The 17,786-nt window shown below is 45.1% G+C and overlaps 1 protein-coding gene across 2 annotated transcripts in view; it reads right to left on the bottom strand.

Moving 5' to 3' along the window:
• ryr2a (ryanodine receptor 2a (cardiac)) overlaps positions 1–17,786 on the bottom strand; it is a 310,570-nt gene that overhangs the window by 12,295 nt on the left and 280,489 nt on the right. For both annotated transcript variants that reach the window (XM_023949560.2, XM_023949561.2), the window contains 4 exons: positions 16,035–16,191; positions 15,880–15,944; positions 13,606–13,706; positions 1,459–1,510 (listed from right to left, as the gene is read on the bottom strand). In XM_023949560.2, the coding sequence (XP_023805328.1) occupies positions 1,459–1,510; positions 13,606–13,706; positions 15,880–15,944; positions 16,035–16,191 (375 nt within the window). The remainder of the gene's footprint in view (positions 1–1,458; positions 1,511–13,605; positions 13,707–15,879; positions 15,945–16,034; positions 16,192–17,786) is intronic.

Below are 17,786 nucleotides of genomic sequence, written 5' to 3'. Positions count from 1 at the left end.
TGCTTAGTCTGGTCTGCTCATGTTCCTGTTTGTTGTCAATGCTTCAAGTTACTCATTGCTCCTCTCGTCTCTGTCTCAGGAAGAATCACCTCTGGAACTCACCTGGTCGCTGTTCTCTGCCTGGACTCTCACTGTCTCGCTCTGGAATCCTGCTGCCGCCCTCCTCCAGCCTGCTGCCACGCCGCCTCTGGAGAAAAGCCATTACTCACCCTTTGCTATATAAAATCAAACTAAACTTACCTCATTGTCCGAGTCTCCTTCTGGGTTCCAGCATTTGGGTCACTCTGAACTCTCGTCGTATCATGACACCATAGTTTGTAATTATGTTCTTCCACTGTGTAGTGCATTTCAAGTTTTTGAGTTTCGAGTTTTGGTTAGTCTGCTTAGCAGTGGTTTTTGTTTGTAGTTTGTGAACTTTATTAAAGATCCTGAATGCCTGGCACCTCCTGCCTCCTCTCCTCTCTGCGCCTGGGTACTTCCCACCTCTCCCGTAACAGAATCAGGTGTCCCAATAAAATGGAAATTAGTTTTTCTTTCTGTTCGTCACAGTGCCAAAATTTCCCATGGACCGGTACCGGGCCGCGGGAAATTTTGGCAAGTGTCCCGCGGCCCGGTACCAGTCCGCGGCCCGGAGGATGGGGACCACTGGTATAAAGCACACTGCCACTGGGCTCTAGAGCAGTGGAGGCGCATTCTCTGGAGTGATGAATCACGCTTTTCTATCAGGCAATCTTATGGACGAGTCTGGGTTTGGAGGTTGCCAAGAGAAAGTTACATTTGTGACTCCATTGTGCCGAGTGGGAAGGAGGAATTATTGGGCGTTGTTTTTTTAGTACTTAGGCTTGGCCCAAAAGTTTCAGTGAAAGGGACGTTGAATGCTTCATGATACCCAAACCTTTTGGACAATTGCATACTACCAACATTGTGGGAACAGTTTGGAGCGGGCCCCTTCCTCTTCCAACATGACTCTGCACCAATGCAAAAAAACAAGGTCCATAAAACACATTGATGACAGAGTTTGATGTGGATGAACCTGCCTGGTGTGTACAGAGACCTGACCTTAACCCAACAGAACACCTATGGGATGAATTAGAGTGGATACTGTGACCTCCCAGTGTGTGACCTCCCCACTGTGATTTTGGAAGAATGGTCAAAAATTCCTATGAACACACTCCTCAACCTTGTGGACAGCCTTTACAGAAGAATTTAAACTCCATTAGCAGCAAAAGGTGGACCAACATAATATTGAACACTATGGGTTAGTAATGTAATGGCACTTCAGTTCCTGAGTCAAGGCAGGTGAGCAAATACTTTTGGTAAAATAGTGTAGTTGTTTTGAATCTTTTAGATTTCAACATACATTCTGTTCACAATGGGCTCTGTGTGGCATAAAAAAAACAAATGTTGGTTGGAAATCTGACCGTCTAAAGTTGTGCTGCTTTGGAACAGCTGAGTTACCTGGCCTGTGTGCTCCGTTTCATCCTTGTTGATAAGATACATCAAGAAGAATCTGAAACACACAATCATAAAATCAAATGCTGATCTACAAAGGTGCACATGGTCAAAATGTTTATTTTCAGGCAGGACAATAACTTACCCTATAATACCTCTGTAATTTTGGTGTTATTTACTATGCACGCACGCACGCACGCAGACAGACAGACAGACAGACAGACAGACAGACAGACAGACAGACAGACAGACAGACAGACAGACAGACAGACAGACAGACAGACAGACAGACAGACAGACAGACAGACAGACAGACAGACAGACAGACAGACAGACAGACAGACAGACAGACAGCCATTTATAAATGGCTAATGAACTGCTTGCCCCCCCTTGGCTACCACAAACACCCATCCTATAGTAGGTAAAATTCTGATTTTGTTGCGCAGGTTAAATAGTCACATACTCCGCAGCAGGAGGTGCATTCAGTGGTTCATAGAATTTCTGCATTTGTAAGAGCTCGCTATTGCTGCATTCAGGTCCGCTGGTAATTTCTAGCATTTGCTTAGACTGACCTCAGCCAGCACAAACACTCAGTTTTTGCTCCACGTAGGAGCCATAATGGAAATGGCACAGGTAAAGTGCAGCGTCATCAATCAGGTGGTGGGTGTGTGGCTGTGGGCGTGTGTGGCACAAAGTTTGAAAGGTAAATGGCATAAATGATTGGATTAGGAATTGGAGTGAGCTTGTGGTGGTCATATAATTTGTTGGCCGCATTATTAGCGTGGAATTGGCAGTTTGTCAGTGGTAGAGTATATGATTTATTCTTCATTTGGACTGTATGGCTTGGAAACCTGCAAATGAAAGAAAGAAATAATTCGCTGGTGTCAAAAGTTTGGAGTTTTACTGGAAGGCACGCCTGACAGAGAAGCCGGAGTAATGACTTTTCTATGCATGACCATAAAAAAACCCAGACAACTTTAAAGTAATTATTTTATGTCTATCACTAGTTTAAATCTTTACTCTTTTTCTGTACATTGAAGTTAATTTCTTAACTGTTGACGTAAAAAAAAAAAGACTATGTCTAGAAATAAACCTTTGGGCCTTGATGAAAATTCGATGCTATTTGTATGTGTTCATAAAAAGGTTCAGATATCAAAAGTGTTTTTTGTTAAAATAATATTACATTTCAGTGATGTTATAAAACCTGACTTACACTTTCAATTATTATTTGTGTTTGCTTTTACAAGATAACAATAATCAGCTGACCCTTAAAAAATAACTGGAACAACTGTTTGCTTTCAACTACATAACTTTTTTCCAGAGAAATGTTTGGCTAGTACAGGGGTCGGCAACCTGCGGCTCCGGAGCCGCGTGCGGCTCTTTCATCCTTGTGCTCTGTGGTTTTTTAAAATAACTATCATGTTTCTAAGACTTTCGTGGTGCCTTTAACACCATCGGGTAATGCGAGCGTGCAGGAGGAGCAGAGCAGCGTGAGCATGCAGAGGGGGCGTGTCTGCAGCTGTGAACGCCGACCAGTCTGTTATGGGATGTAGAGTTCTTCTAAAAAGACAGAAAGTGGAAATCTCGTAGGGGGCGCATAAGGCGCCCCCCAGCACAGAGTTTCGGTTCGGTAACCATCCCAAGTTAAAGCTTAGCAGAGCATTTCTCATAACAACAAAAAAAGCTGGTACTTGCTGAGATCTTGTAGTTGTTTTGTGCGGTGTAGAGCTGCTAAAAGAGGCTGAGGGTGCTGTGCTCCCAACTAGCGGTCGGAGGTTTAAGTGGTAAACAAGAGTCAGACGCTGAAGGACGCCCATAAATAGTTGAATAAATTTTGTCCTGACAGCATTTTAAATTGACACAAATATCAATTAAATTGAAATATTGCCGAATCGATTTTTCTCAAGACCCCTAATATACTTAGTAAAACATATAAAGTACTTTAAAACAGATATATAGACACACACACACAAATACATTGCCTACCAAAAAACAAAACATTCACGACATCTTTAATCACAAGCTATTCCTATTTATAAAAAAATATGCGCGATGCCGAATAATAAAAAAAAAGCATTATAACACATTGCATCTGGAAAAAAATCAAAATGCATGTTAAAACAAAGATGGTGTCGCAAATTTGCCACATGAATCACGTTCGGTGTCAACAGACAGTTAATGTAAATGATGCACATGCGAATTGAGCAAGGGAAGCCGACGAGTGTGCAATGTATATCCCATATACAGTTACAAATATACTTGAACATTTGTACATTTAGTGCGTTTTTAGGTCAAGTTAGTGACTGTGGTCTTAAAAAAAGGATTTTGGTCCAACCGTCAATTGGATCAAAATTAACAAATGTCCCTACTGTATAAAATTGTAATTGTAGTCAGATTGTTTACTACTAAATCTTAACAAACAAACAATATTTTTAAGTATTAAGCTCACACTTTTCTTGTATGAGGTTAGCACTCTCCCTAAATGTGGTTCAAAGTTTTATTTTTTTAAATAAATCCAATACAATTGATAAACATATAAAAATATCAGTCGTCTAAACATACTGCATCAGAGATTCATTTAAACTGCAATATGAATTAGAAATATATTTTAGAGTAAATTAAAATAAATATTTTTGTTGGTGCCCTGCGACAGACTGGCGACCTGTCCAGGGTGTACCCCGCTTCCCCCAACAGTGGCAACAGTGGCAACAGTTAGGCTTCGGCAACCTCCCCGTAAAGCATAATACGGGTTCAGAAAATGAATAGATGTATTTTTGTTGGTTGTACCAAATGATGGGAGGCTGCAACAAATGACAACAGTATGACAACAGAATAATAGGCATCAACATATTATTATTAAATGTTGCCAGTTTCCCAAACATTAGATAAAAACATTTTTGGTAAAGTTAGGTGCGTTCAGCTGAGCGCATCATTCATACCGAGCTCCCTGACCTACACTCAATCTACAGCAGGCGGTGCTGGACCAGGGCCAGGAAGATAACAAAGGACCTCAGCCACCCCGACAACGGACTGTTCTCTCTGTTGCGGTCAGGAAAGCGATTCCGCTCTCTGAAGGCCAACACAGAGAGACTGAGGAGGAGCTTCTTCTTTTTTTTTTTTTTTTTTTTAACTTGTCCTGTCCAACAGCTAGGCAGACAGATGAGAGCTGAGGGCCTCTTGGGTTGGACATATTTTACTTTAACAAGAGGGGTTATTAATCTTCAGACAAACCAAAGGTATGTCTGAATAAACCCCTTTTGTAATTGAGGCCAAACTTTATTAATTTCAAACATGTCTGAAAATCTTTGGTGTTGGACCGGACGGAAAAGGAAAGAGGGGAAGAAGAGAGAGGGACGTTAGAGAGAGGGGGGGTAGGGGGTGATAATAGGAGGGGGATAAGACCATGAAGCAGCATAAAGCAGCAAGTTTACTGGTTGTTAATCATTATGGTAAGGTTCAAATGTAAAAAAAAACAAAAAAAAAGGGCGGAGCCTGTCCACACACACACTCAAATGTTATAAACACACCTGTTAGTTGCAAAAATGTCCACCTGTCGACATGTACACAAAACAGATAGTGTTCACACGCATACTTATGCCTTAAAACCAACTAGTGTGAAATATTTCAGTCATTCAGTCTGTTGAGCTAACACCTGTGCTCAGGTGAGTGTTTATGTTCTTCTAAAATGGATGGTGGAACGTGAAAAGAAGGAGGGAGAGTGCCCAGCCATCCCCACCCCAAGACCCCCACCGCACCAGCAGCGGCAGCCGGAATCCCCCCAACGCCACACGGGAACCGGCAGGGAACAACCGCCGCCCGGGCGACCAAGCCCGCCACCCAGGCCAGGGCCAGCAGGGCCGCCGCAAGGCCCCCAGAGCCAGAGAGCAGGGAGGCACAGATGGAAAGAGGGCGCCGCCCCAGCCCAACCAGGAGAGCAGCCCCCCCGCCGCGCCGGGAGAACCCAACGCAGGGCCCCACCGGAGAAGGACGCCCACAGCCCCAGACGAGCACCCCACCACCACCCAGGAGTTCCGGGCATCCCCCCGCCCCAACCCCAGGTACGAGCCAGGACCCCCCAAGGGAGACCCACTCCGCACTCCAGGCAGCCATCCGCCCGGCCCACGGTTGGTCCAGGGAGGAGCGAGGCAGGGGCCCGCCGCCCCCGCCCAGAAGGGGGGAACCCCGGGGAAAAAAGAGGGCCCACAAGGGGTGTTGTAAATATGGCCCGACCAGGCTCGGCCACAGTTGGAAATTTGGCGGGGCCCAGCACTCAGGAGCAAGGACCAGAACCCACCCCCCAGGGACACGAACACCCCCGGCTCAGATGTAATGTGAACCCCCCCACCGCGCGGAGAGAGCACCGCCGGGCCCAGGAAGCCGGCACCCCGGGGACACAGCCGCCGTTGCAAAGGGGCCCGTACCCCCCACCAGGGAAGAGGCAGGGGACAGATGGTCCTAGGTCCCACCTTCTTTGCAAAATGTGTGTGCGTGTATGTGTGTTTGAGAGAGTGTGTGTGTGCATGTGTGTGTGTTTATGTTGGGATGTATATATTGAGGGGGGAGGGGTGTGTGTACTAAGGGGGGTGCGGTTAAAATTGGCGGGTAGGGCACTAAGGGGACGTCTCCTGATTACTCACAGTGACGTCCCCTCACCCTCCCCACCAAGGGGCCCTAAATGTCTAAGGTGCGGTTAAAATTGGCGGGTAGGGTGCTAGGAGGACATCCGCTGCTTGCTGGCAGTGATGTCCAAGCACCCCCCCTACCAAGGGCCCTACATGTCTAAGGTGCAAATAAAACCGAAAGAGGGGGGGCCCACTCCATACGGCAACCACAGGAGGGGGGTCACTGCCTAGTAAACCCCCCCCCCAAGGCTCATCGCAGGCTAAGCCCCCCACCCCCTCACCCTATTATGAGGTTATATGAGGAAGGGGGTAAGTTGGGGCCAGATGATAGACTGTCCCCCGGTGGTCAAACAGCCGTCCCCCGCCCCCCCCCCCCAGCAAGGGGGCCAGGCCCACCCAGCCCCGGGGCCCCACCCCCGGAGGCGCAGACACCCCAGGCCCAGCACCACCACCCCCACACAGAGAGAGGGGAGCCAGAAAGCGCCGGCCCCCCCCGGAGCAAGCCCAGGCCCCCACCCCCAAACGCCGGCCCTAGAAGAGCTCTGGTCAGGCCTCGACGGGACCGAGGCAGCCAACCGGCCGGGGAAACCGCCGATGGGAAGGAGGAGCTTCTTCCCGCAGGTGATACGGTCTCTTAATCAGTAATCATGGACACTATACACTCACATATGTCACTTTTAGAGCATATTTGCACACATTCAGACATTCTGTTTTTATGTTTTTATATTTCTATATTCCTATATTTTATATCTATTTTCCAATTGATATTCTCTCTTGTTTGAAGTTGCGGGCGGTCGCCTAAGCATTTCACTGCACATTGTACGCCGTATGATTGTGTGTGTGACAAATAAAATTTGAATTTGAATTTGATTTGAATTTGTTAGTATTTCATAAAACACTCTGAATTAACATTTCATTGTACCATGGTTCAGGAGAACACTCAATTCTGATTGGGTGCTGGGTGTGGATTAAAAAGTAATAATGTACAGTGATAATGGACACCTAAAAAGAAGTTATGGCCACATAGCCAAATGCAGGCCACCAAATTACTGTGCTGGCCTAAATGCCAGTTGGTAACAACAGAAACTCAGAGAAAGAAAAGAAAACAAAATAAAAAAGATTGTGGCTCCCTTTAAGCTTTTTAGTGAGTTTGATTATTTTGAAAACTGGGATGCAGCGGAAGAAAAAGAGAGGAGAGAAAATAAGTCAAGAAAGAGGAGATGAGACACAAGGACGTTATAGCGGAGGAATTGAAAAATTTAGAGGATGACAAGGATGAGATCTATTATATATTTTTTTTTGTAAGAGACCATGGTATAGGATGGATGATGCTCTTCCATGTATCGATTATCAGAAATTATACCATGGGCCGGATGAATATTTGATTCTGATTGGCTGCAATGTGAGGATTAAAAAGGGAAAATTCACAGTGACATTGCACGCCTACAAAAGAAGTTCCGGCCACACGGCTTAAAGTTCAATATCACTACGCTGGCTTCTTTAAAACAAACTTTTACAAACCAAATAAGATGAATATTGCACATATGAAATGAGTATTGCACACATGAGATGAATAATATTGCACACATGGAATGAGTATAGCATACTCACGGTGGCATAAAAGTGCAACCAGAGCATAGTCAACTGTCGACTGTGTAGTGACGGGATTAGTGGCTTATGTTAAGACTGTGTGAGTGTGTGTCTGCAGGGGGGGGGATGGACCTCACAGCTCTGGGAAGGAAGCTGTTTCTCAGTCTGCTTGTGTGTTTGTGTGTGATGCTCCTGTATTTCTTTCCAGAGGGAAGAGGTACAAACAGTTGGTGTCCTGGGTGGGCCTTCCATCGGACCCGACTATCGTACACTGAGTCGAGTTGTGGGAGAGGTCCTCCCACAATCTCCTGTGCGTGTTTCACCACCCGGGCCGAGTTCTTCCTCTCTTGAGCGGTGCAGCTTCCGTACCACACCGTAGCACTCAGACAGAGGATGCTTTCTATGGTTGCTCTATAGAAGATCCCCAGACATTGAGATGAGAGTCCAGTCCTTTTAAGCTTCCTGAGGAAGAAAAGTCTCTGTTGAGCCTTCTTCACCAGGTGGGATGTGTGCAGCGACCAGGTGGGGTCGGACATGATGTGTATCCCCAGGAACTTTATGTGGTCCACACACTCCACCTCCTCCCCATGAATGGGGGGGGGGGGGGTGTACCACCTTCCTGGACCTTCTGAAGTCCACAATGATCTCCTTGGTCTTGGAGGTGTTCAGGATGAGATTGTTGTCGGCACACCATCCTGTTAGGTGCTGGATCTCCTCTCTGTCATGGGTCTCATCGTTGTTTGATATGAGACCCACTACGGTGGTGTCATCAGCAAACTTTAAAACCAGGTTTGTGAGATGAATATTGGGGCAGTCATGGGTGAACAGAGTGAAGAGGGTGGGGCTGAGGACACACCCCTGTTGTGTTATTGTGCTTAGGATCAGTGTGGATGATGTTGAGTCCCCGATTCTCACCACTTGAGGCCTGTCGGTGAGAAAGTCCCTGATCCAGAGGCACAGAGACGCAGGCAGTCCTAGGTTGTGAAGCTTCAGCGTCAGCTTGTCTGGGATCACAGTGTTAAATGCTGAGCTGAGGTCTACAAGCAGCATCCTGACGTACGTGTTGGTGTGCTCCAGGTGGGACAGGGCGGCATGCAGGGCTAACAAGACTGCGTCCTCTGTTGATCGGTTCTCCCTGTAGGCGGACTGATGACTGTCCAGAGTAGCAGGGATGATGTCCTCGATGTGGCTCAGGATGATCCTCTCGAAGCACATTATGATCACTGGTATCAGAGCGACCGGCCAGTAATCATTGAGGCACGTGACACATGATTTTTTTGGCACCGGCACAATGATGGACGACTTCAGGAACTGAGGTGAGGTGAGGGATGTCCAGAAAAACTCCAGCCAGCTGATGTGCACATAGCTTCAGAACCCGACCTGACACCTTATCTGGTCCTGCTGCTTTGCTGGTGTCCATCCTCCTCAGGCTCACCTGATGAAGCTGCAGGACGAGAGGCTGGGACTGTTCCTCCGGCTGTAAAATAGGACCAGTGTCTCTATGGAGTGATATTTCTGCCACCACGTTGCACACAAAACTTTCTAAGTTGAACACAAAACTTTCTAAGTTTTTTGCTCAGAAATTGGTTTTTTTGCTTTCAAAAACTTTTTTTTGCTTTCAAAAACGTTTTTTGCGTTTGCAAAACACATTTTTTAGCGTGCGTTGTGTCAAATCTCGCTTTTGTCCTATCTTTGATTTTGCTGGCTACTTTGAGCGCGACTTAGCGTGATATGACTGCCACTGGCATCGCCAAAAAGAAATTCGCAAGCGTTGTGTGTCCTCTCACTTTTTTCCTATCTTTGCTGAGTTAAGTTTCGGTTTGACGCAGCAGATGTCCTCCTGGCACCCTACCCGCCAATATTAACCGCACCTTAGACATTTAGGGCCCCTTGGTGTGGAGGGTGAGGGGACATCACTGTGAGTAATCAGGAGATGTCCCCTTAGTGCCCTACTCGCCAATTTTAACTGCACCCCCCCTTAGTACACACACCCCTCCCCCTTCAATATATACATTCCAACATAAACACACACACATGCACACACACACCCTCTCAAACACACATACACGCACACACATTTTGCAAGGAAGGTGGGACCTAGGTCCATCTGTCCCCTACCCCTTCCCTGGTGGGGGGTGCGGGTCCATTGGCGACGGCGGCCGTGTCCCCTGGGTGCCGGCTCCCTGGGCCCGGCGGTGCTCTCTCCGCACGGTGGGGGGGTTCACATTACACCTGAGCCGGGGGTGTTCGTGTCCCTGGGGGATGGGTCCTGGTCCTTGCCCCTGAGCGCTGGGCCCCGCCAAACTTCCAACAGTGGCCGAGCCTGGTCGGGCCATATTTACAACACCCCTTGTGGGCCGCCCTTTTTTCCCCGGGGTTCCCCCCTCCTGGGCGGGGGCCCCTGCCTTGCTCCTCCCTGGACCAACCGTGGGCCGGGTGGGTGACTGCCTGGAGTGCGGAGCGGGTCTCCCTTGGGGGGTCCTGGCTCGTACCTGGGGTTGGGGCGGGGGGATGCCCGGAACTCCTGGGTGGTGGTGGGGTGCTCGTCTGGGGCTGTGGGCGTCCTTCTCCGGTGGGGCCTTGCGTTGGGTTCTTCCGGCGCGGCGGGGGGGCTGCTTTCCTGGTTGGGCTGGGGCGGCGCTCTCTTTCCCTCCGCGCCTCCCTGCTCTCTGGCTCTGGGGGCCTCGCGGCGGTCCTGCTGGCCCTAGCCTGGGTGGCGGTCTTGGTCGCCCGGGGGGCGGTTGTTCCTTGCCTGTTCCCGTGTGGCGTTGGGGGGATTCCGGCTGCCGCTGCTGCGAGGGTCTGGGTGTGGGGGTGGCTGGGCGCTCCTCCTCCTTCTTTTCACATTCCACCATCCATTTTAGAAGAACATACACACTCACCTGAGCACAGGTGTTAGCTCACCTTTGCACTAATAGTTTGCATGATTGAATGAATGAAAGATTTCACACTAGTTGGTTTAAAGGCATAGGTATGCGTTAGTGAACACTATCTGTTTTGTGTACTTGTTGACATGTGGACATTTTTTGCAGCTAGCATGTGTGTTGATAACATTTGAGTGTGTGTGGTCAGGCCCCGCCCTTTTTGTACTACATTTGAACCGTACCGTAATGATAAACAACCAGCAAACCTGTCTGCTCTATGCTGCTTCATAGTCTTACCCCCCCTCTCACTATCACCCCCCCTCTCTTCTTCCCTTCTTTCCTTTTCCGTCCGGTCCAACACCAAAGGTTTTCAAACATGGTTGAAATTAATAAAGTTTGGCCTCAATTACAAAAGGGGTTTATTCAGTCATGCCTTTGGTTTGTCTGAAGATTAATAACCCCTCTTGTTAAAGTAAAATATGTCCAACACAAGAGGCCCTCAGCTCTCATCTGCCTGCCTAGCTGTTGGACAGGACAAGTAAAAAAAAAATAAAAGTTTCGGTTTGACGTGACCGCTGCTGATATGTCCAGATTCTAACCAATCAAATCGCCATATGAATCTAACATGGTGTCTGCTGCCGAGGCTCAGAGGCTGAACCAGCTCTTTTTACCCTCATTTTTGGATGAAGACATTTTCATTTGTTTAAATATAATTTTAACAATAATTCATACTTTCTTTTTTTTAGCATTCGTTCATTTTTATTAAGTCAGATTTGTGAATTTATGACTGAGGATCTCCTGAAACTGTAAAGTTTTTCTGCTGACATTAAATCAACAGGTCTGTTTGATCTGTGAATCCTGCAGAGCAAATTATTGGTGAAAAGTGTGATTTTCTTTCAGGTCTGTTTGTTAAAACAAAACAATAAAAGATTCAAAGCACATATTATTTAATGCTGCAGACGTGTTTGGGATCAGATGAACAGCAATAATAAGCAAAAGAATGATGGCTCACCACAGTAAACGCAATGTATATAACACAGAAGAGGCATTTTTTGACCTTTATTATCATTTATGTTTTAGAACTTGTGAGCGTTTGCCCAAAGTTAAAAAATATTAGTCATAAAAAATGCTATTTTCTCTTAATATTTCAACAACTTTTGACTAAAATAAAACAATAGTTCAGGTACAAATCTTAAAAAGTGTTGCTTCCCTGCTGGACGGAGTCGGAGTTTGGACATGTTTTTTTTTTTTTTGTTGCAGACGTTTCAAACACGTTGGTCTCTACACAGACATGAATAAACACTAAACTCTGTTTTATTTTAGCTGCTTTGCTGCTCCTTCTGGGTTTTACTCTGAGAGAAACGGGTCAGAACGGTTGAAAACGGCAGAACCCCATACGAACAGAACTGACACAAAGTCCAAAGGTCATGTCTGCCTCGGAGTACCGTCAATATGAGACAGAGACAGTTGATTGGTTAGAATCTGGACCAATCAGCAGCTGTTTGATGGCAGCTTGGTCACGTCAAACCGAAACTTAACTCAGCAAAGATAGGAAAAAAGTGAGAGGACACACAACGCTTGCGAATTTCTTTTTGGCGATGCCAGTGGCAGTCATATCACGCTAAGTCGCGCTCAAAGAAGTCAGCAAAATCAAAGATAGGACAAAAGCGAGATTTGACACAACGCACGCAAAAAAATGTGTTTTGCAAACGCAAAAAACGTTTTTGAAAGCAAAAAAAAGCTTTTGAAAGCAAAAAAACAATTTTTGAGCAAAAAACTTAGAAAGTTCTGTGTTCAACTTAGAAAGTTTTGTGTGCAACGTGGTGGTAGAAATATCACTCCATATGTCTCTGCTGCCAGGAGTGTCAAAGCGTGCAAAGACAGTGTTTAAGGTGTCAGGCAAGGTGGGGTCATGGGTGATCTGCTGAGTGTTGCTCCTGTGGTCTGTGATGGTTCTGAAGCCCCTCCACCTCTCCCGCGGGTTGTTATTACCAAAATGCTCCTCTACACAGTATCTGTACCTGTATTTAGCCTGGTTGATTCTCTTCCTCAGCTCCGCTGTTGGCCAGCCTGTCACCTGACCTATAGGCTGGATCCCGAGCTTTGAGCAGAGACCGCACTGTGCCATCAAACCATGGTTTCTGGTTTGGGTACACTTTGATGGACTTTGTGGGCAGAACAGCATCTGTGCAAAACTGCACATAGCTCAGGACAGATGTTGTGTAGGCCTCAAGATCTGAGCCATCTTTAAACTCCTCCCAGTCAGTGAGTTCAAAACAGTCCTGTAGTGCTGAAGAAGCCTCTTCGGTCCATACCAGAACTGTTTTGGTGGTTGGTTTGGTCCTGCAGATCAGAGGTCTGTATGTGGGGGTTAGCTCCGCAGAGATGTGATCCGACATGCCCAGGTGAGGAGCTGCTGCAGCCTTGTATGCAAACAATTGGTAAGAGGTGAACTTTCCCTCGAAAATGAGGCTTCATTTATCCCATCGTGATGACCAGCCTTTAAATCGCTTTCCTTTGCCGCTGTAGTCGAAATCAGTGTTATTAGGAACACAGTCCCAATAACTATTTATGCTGAGCAAGGCAGCAACTGACCCGAAAGCTTCAGCACATCCAAAACTGTGCTGCTAGGGTCCTGATGAGGAGATGCAAATTTAACCAAATAGCTCCTGTTCTTCAGTCACTTCACTGGTTGCCCATCCATTCCAGAATTCATTGCAAACTCTGTCGCCTCACCTTCCAATACATCCATGGAACTGCCCCCGCCTACCTTAGTGAGCTCCTTTCCCCGCACGCCACTTCACGACTCTCACTTGGTCCAATTCTCTGCAGTCAGTGATTTAAGTCTATCTAAACTCCAGTCTGAATGACCCTTAAAAGACCAAACTTTTACTCAGTTTGAAAATAAATTATTATTTATTTTTTTGTTTTAGCTAGGAGGAATAATCTTCAGATAAACACAGAGAAGTCAATCAGAAATTAAAAAACCAGAACACCCTCCACTGCTTTAAATGTTGACAGTTTGCTAGTGTTGTGTTTAGGGCTTTAAGCTCGCAGAAAACTTCAGGTGTACTCACAGGTAGTTTGCCAGGTTATGCTCATGCAGTGTGTGCGTTTCAAAGCCATGTGGAACGGTGTCAAAATAATCGTTACCAATTCCACAGATGAAGCATTTGGTCTGCAAGAGAAACACAGGGATAATGATTAAACCAACACCAACCATACTCCAATATAATACAGACCTGCAAATGTACAGCAAAAAGAAATGTATGTACAGTCTGGTCTCAAAATATTTTTCATGTATATTCATTTTTATCAAATAGAAATTTATAGTTTTGTTTGTCTGTGTTCCATTAAAATCTTTTTTAAGTTTATTAAAAGTTCCATTCCGATCATCCTTTGATCTATTATTATGTCGTTTTTAGTCAATATAAAAAAACTTGTGTTGTTTTCTAGGATATAGTTTCTGCAGAGTGGCAGGAGTTCATCAGAAATTCACCTCTGACCTGTGGGCAACCTCACTTTTCCTTCACCCATCTGTTTTTAACAGCATTTTTCTGTTTGCTCCTAAATAAAGAAATTCAAATTTAACTTAATTTTCTTGATAGATTTCCCCCATCATCATAAAAATGCCACAAGAACAATTTAAAAAGATCAAAATCAGTTATTAGTGGAGTGGGTCTCATATTTGTCCAAATTAGTGATCTATATTTGAATTCATCCTCATTATCATCAACTTCATTCATAAAGCACTTTAAAACAACTGCAGCTGAGACCAAAGACACCAAATTCTATATTTGAATTGGTTGATGCCCATTTTTAGAATGCGGTAAAGGTGGGCAGAGAAAATTCTAGTCAACATGGCCAAAACCCTTCAGGCTTCATTCTCAGAACCTTCTTCGGGACTTCAGAGATTACTGGTCCATTAAAGTCCCGACTATTTTATTTATTTTTTATAAAAACGTTCCCAGTGGAACTTTAATTATGATTATGATCCCACGACTTGAATTTCTTTAAACACCATATTTCATGTCTACCTGAAGCTCCCATTTCCAAAATCTCCTCTACATGGGCGTGGCCATTGGTTCTGAGCTGAGTAGCCCTGCCCTTGATCTCCCCTTTCTTCAGGCAGCAGACATATTTTTGGTTCCAAAGCGACACTTTTTTAACAATGTGTGGAATGACAAAACAAATGCTGCTGTTGAAAAAAATTACACATGAAAAAGAACTTTGATAAGCCCATGAAAGATGCTTTGAATTACATTATAATTTAGGCTAGTGGCTACTGGTTTTGGCTCATAGCTGATTTTATGCTAGCACATGCAGATGGTTGAATTAACTTGCACAGCAAATATAAAGAAATGCCATAAAGAAAGTGAGTATTAGCACATAATTTTCTTAATGTGCGGGCAGTGCTGAACGTTTTTCTTGGCTGCAAGGACACAGTGTTAAGTTTAGGATTACGGGTTAGGGTTAAAACGCAATTCGTGCAGCACAAGCGTTCACAATGGTACATACGTGATCTGAGGTCCTGCAGCGCGATTTAACCAACGGGTGCAGCTCAAAGGTCTAGCGGCAGCGCGATTTGATACCCGTCTGAACCAAATTGCCCAACTGTAACTGCTACTTTTGGTCTCCTGAACTTTTTTATATTTTTCTTGTTTTCATCGAGGCAATAATAAAAAAGGTCCACTGATTTTATTCTTGTTATTCTTTTTACCCTGGGTAACCCTTGAGCTATCCTAGGCACTTTAACATTGAGACAGTGCCACAAGACAGTGCGCTGAACCGTTTTTCTTCAATGATTTGTGATCTTCACTGGTGTCCATGGATTACATGAAATTCTCTTCACCTTTACCCACCTTTGTCATGGTAGGGAGAACACATCAATTTAAAGGTGGGATCATCAGATAGCACAAGTTAATTGCGGGACAGCAAGGTTTCAAACTCAGTCAGAGAGAGAACACAAATGCAAAGAACACATTTCATGCACCTAGGTGTGAGAAAGCTAATGGGACTTTAACTTGAAGTTTTATTCTAAATATGACCGGCCAACAACAAAACCAATCCTTGGATGCACTTAAAATGCGTGCGGGCAAAGCAGCAATGTGCATTGTGCATGTGGTCCGTGGCCGTTATGACATCACAACAGCACATTAATTCAAACTGAGTGTTTTTGCAACAGATTTACATCGGAGGGGTACTTTAAAGACCGAAATTATGGATTAAAACCAGATTCTTTCCCATTAGTTTAATCCTTAATCTACAGCATAAACTAACACAAGGTGGGCATGACAAGGCTGTGATTACACAGCTGTGTGTGTGTGAGTGTACACGTGTGCATGAGTCACCTCCATGTCTTCCTTTACTTGCTCCTGCTGGTCCCTCAGCTCCCCAAAGGCATCAATAATCAGTCCTAGAATTCAGAGTAGAAGCGGGGGTTGTGGACAACAATTGACCTATTTGACACAAACTTAATTTTTTCTTTTTTGTCTGTCAGTCTCACCCTGAATAATGGCCAGCAGGATGACAATAACAAAGAAGAAGAAGGTGATGTCAAAGATGATGCGGTAGATCTCATATTCATCGCCTGCTGGGTCTTCGATTTGGTCTCCAATGCCCCCGCCGGCCCGTACACCCACGTACATGTGAAACATGTAGCACTGGGGGAGGGGGAAACACAGAGGAGAATCTCTAAACATTTTTCATTGTAAGATTCTGTCTTTTAGGTGGTTCTTGGTTTGATTCACCACCTGTCAAAGTGCCCCTGAACCAGGCTTTCACACTGCTTCTGATGTGTTCAGCAGCTCATGAGCTTGATCATGTGTTGATGTTTAAAAATTAATAGATACTTTCATCCAATCCACAACAGATCAACACAGTCAAATGCTGCCAAAGTCCCAGCTCTATATCCTTCCATCACTCCTGAACAAGACTGCAAGATACTTCACATTTTCCATGTAACACAGCAGCCTTTTCTTATTTCCAGAGACTGGATGGTTCTCAAAGCAGGACCACTCCTTTAACTTGATGAGATCCCTTATTTCTGGTGACCAACACAAAGTTTGTGGGGTTTTTGTCTGGGTGTGAATGCTATATCGGCAAAATATTTTTGCAGATCGACAAAATAATTTTGCCGATATAGTGTATCTACCGTGATGAGATTGAGCAGGATTTAATGGACCAGGTTCATCAGAGGACTCAGCTGTGCAGCTGCCCTTGTTACATGTCAGATTTTGAGGATCTTCCAGAAAACGATGATTTTAAAATAGAAAATGCCTTTATCATAAAGTTCCATAGAGCTAAAATGTGTTAAACAGAAACACAACATAATTATCAACAGTCTATTTTTAACTAAGTTTGAATGATAAATATTTAAACAAACAAAACAAAAATCAGGGGAAAACCAGCCTGTAGGAGGAAGAAAACAGACAATCGCAACCATACAGGAGGATGAGGACAAAGAGCTGAAAGAAAAGGAGGATTGGGCTTGAATAAGCAGACATGAGCTCATCTACATCTATTCATCGGTCCATCCTGCTTAACCCTTTCACCTTGCTTGTCTAAGACTTCAGCAGAGCTGCCACCTTAAGCCTTAATAGGAAGCAGAGAAGGTTGGTGGACCGCTGTGGATGGCTGACTGCAGAATGGAGACACTCTTAAGCTCCATAAAGGTGAAAGAAGGCAGTTGTTGGGACCTTTTATAGTCACATTATTTGGGTAATCTGTTTGCAGGGAGCAGTTGCACCAGTGGCTCCCTTTTTGCCTGCATTTCTGCTCTTCCTGTGCTTTGAGTCCAAAGAAAAGAACCATTCAAATTGAAAGAAGACAAATGAAACTGACACTTTGCAGCATAAATGTCTCTAACAAGATTTTAAGTAAAAATATTTATTTGCAAACAACACGATGAATCAAACTGGATTAAAACAAACGAGGCATGTCAGGTGATGGGGCAATTAGTGTTTTATTATGAATCAGTCTAAATTGTAAAATTAAAAAACAACCAAAAAGCACTTTCTTTAAAATGCCATCACAAAGGTCCCACAGCCTCCTTTCCTCCTCCATTTGTGAAGTTTTTGTGAAGTTGAGCAATCTGTAGGTCGTCAAGGAACTGGAACACGCTGTCGTATACGCCGATCCAGAGCATCCCAAACATGCTCAATGGGTGACATTTCCGGTGAGTATGCTGGCCATGCAAGAACTGGGATGTTGTCAGCTTCCAAGAATTGTGAACAGATCCTTGCAACATGGGGCCATG

Source organism: Oryzias latipes, chromosome 19 (genome assembly GCF_053564925.1).
Source record: "Oryzias latipes strain Hd-rR chromosome 19, Olatipes_Hd-rR_3.1".
Taxonomy (NCBI): Eukaryota; Metazoa; Chordata; class Actinopteri; order Beloniformes; family Adrianichthyidae; genus Oryzias; species Oryzias latipes.
Note: the sequence above shows the minus strand (reverse complement) of the source record. Positions and strands in the feature narration are given on the sequence as shown.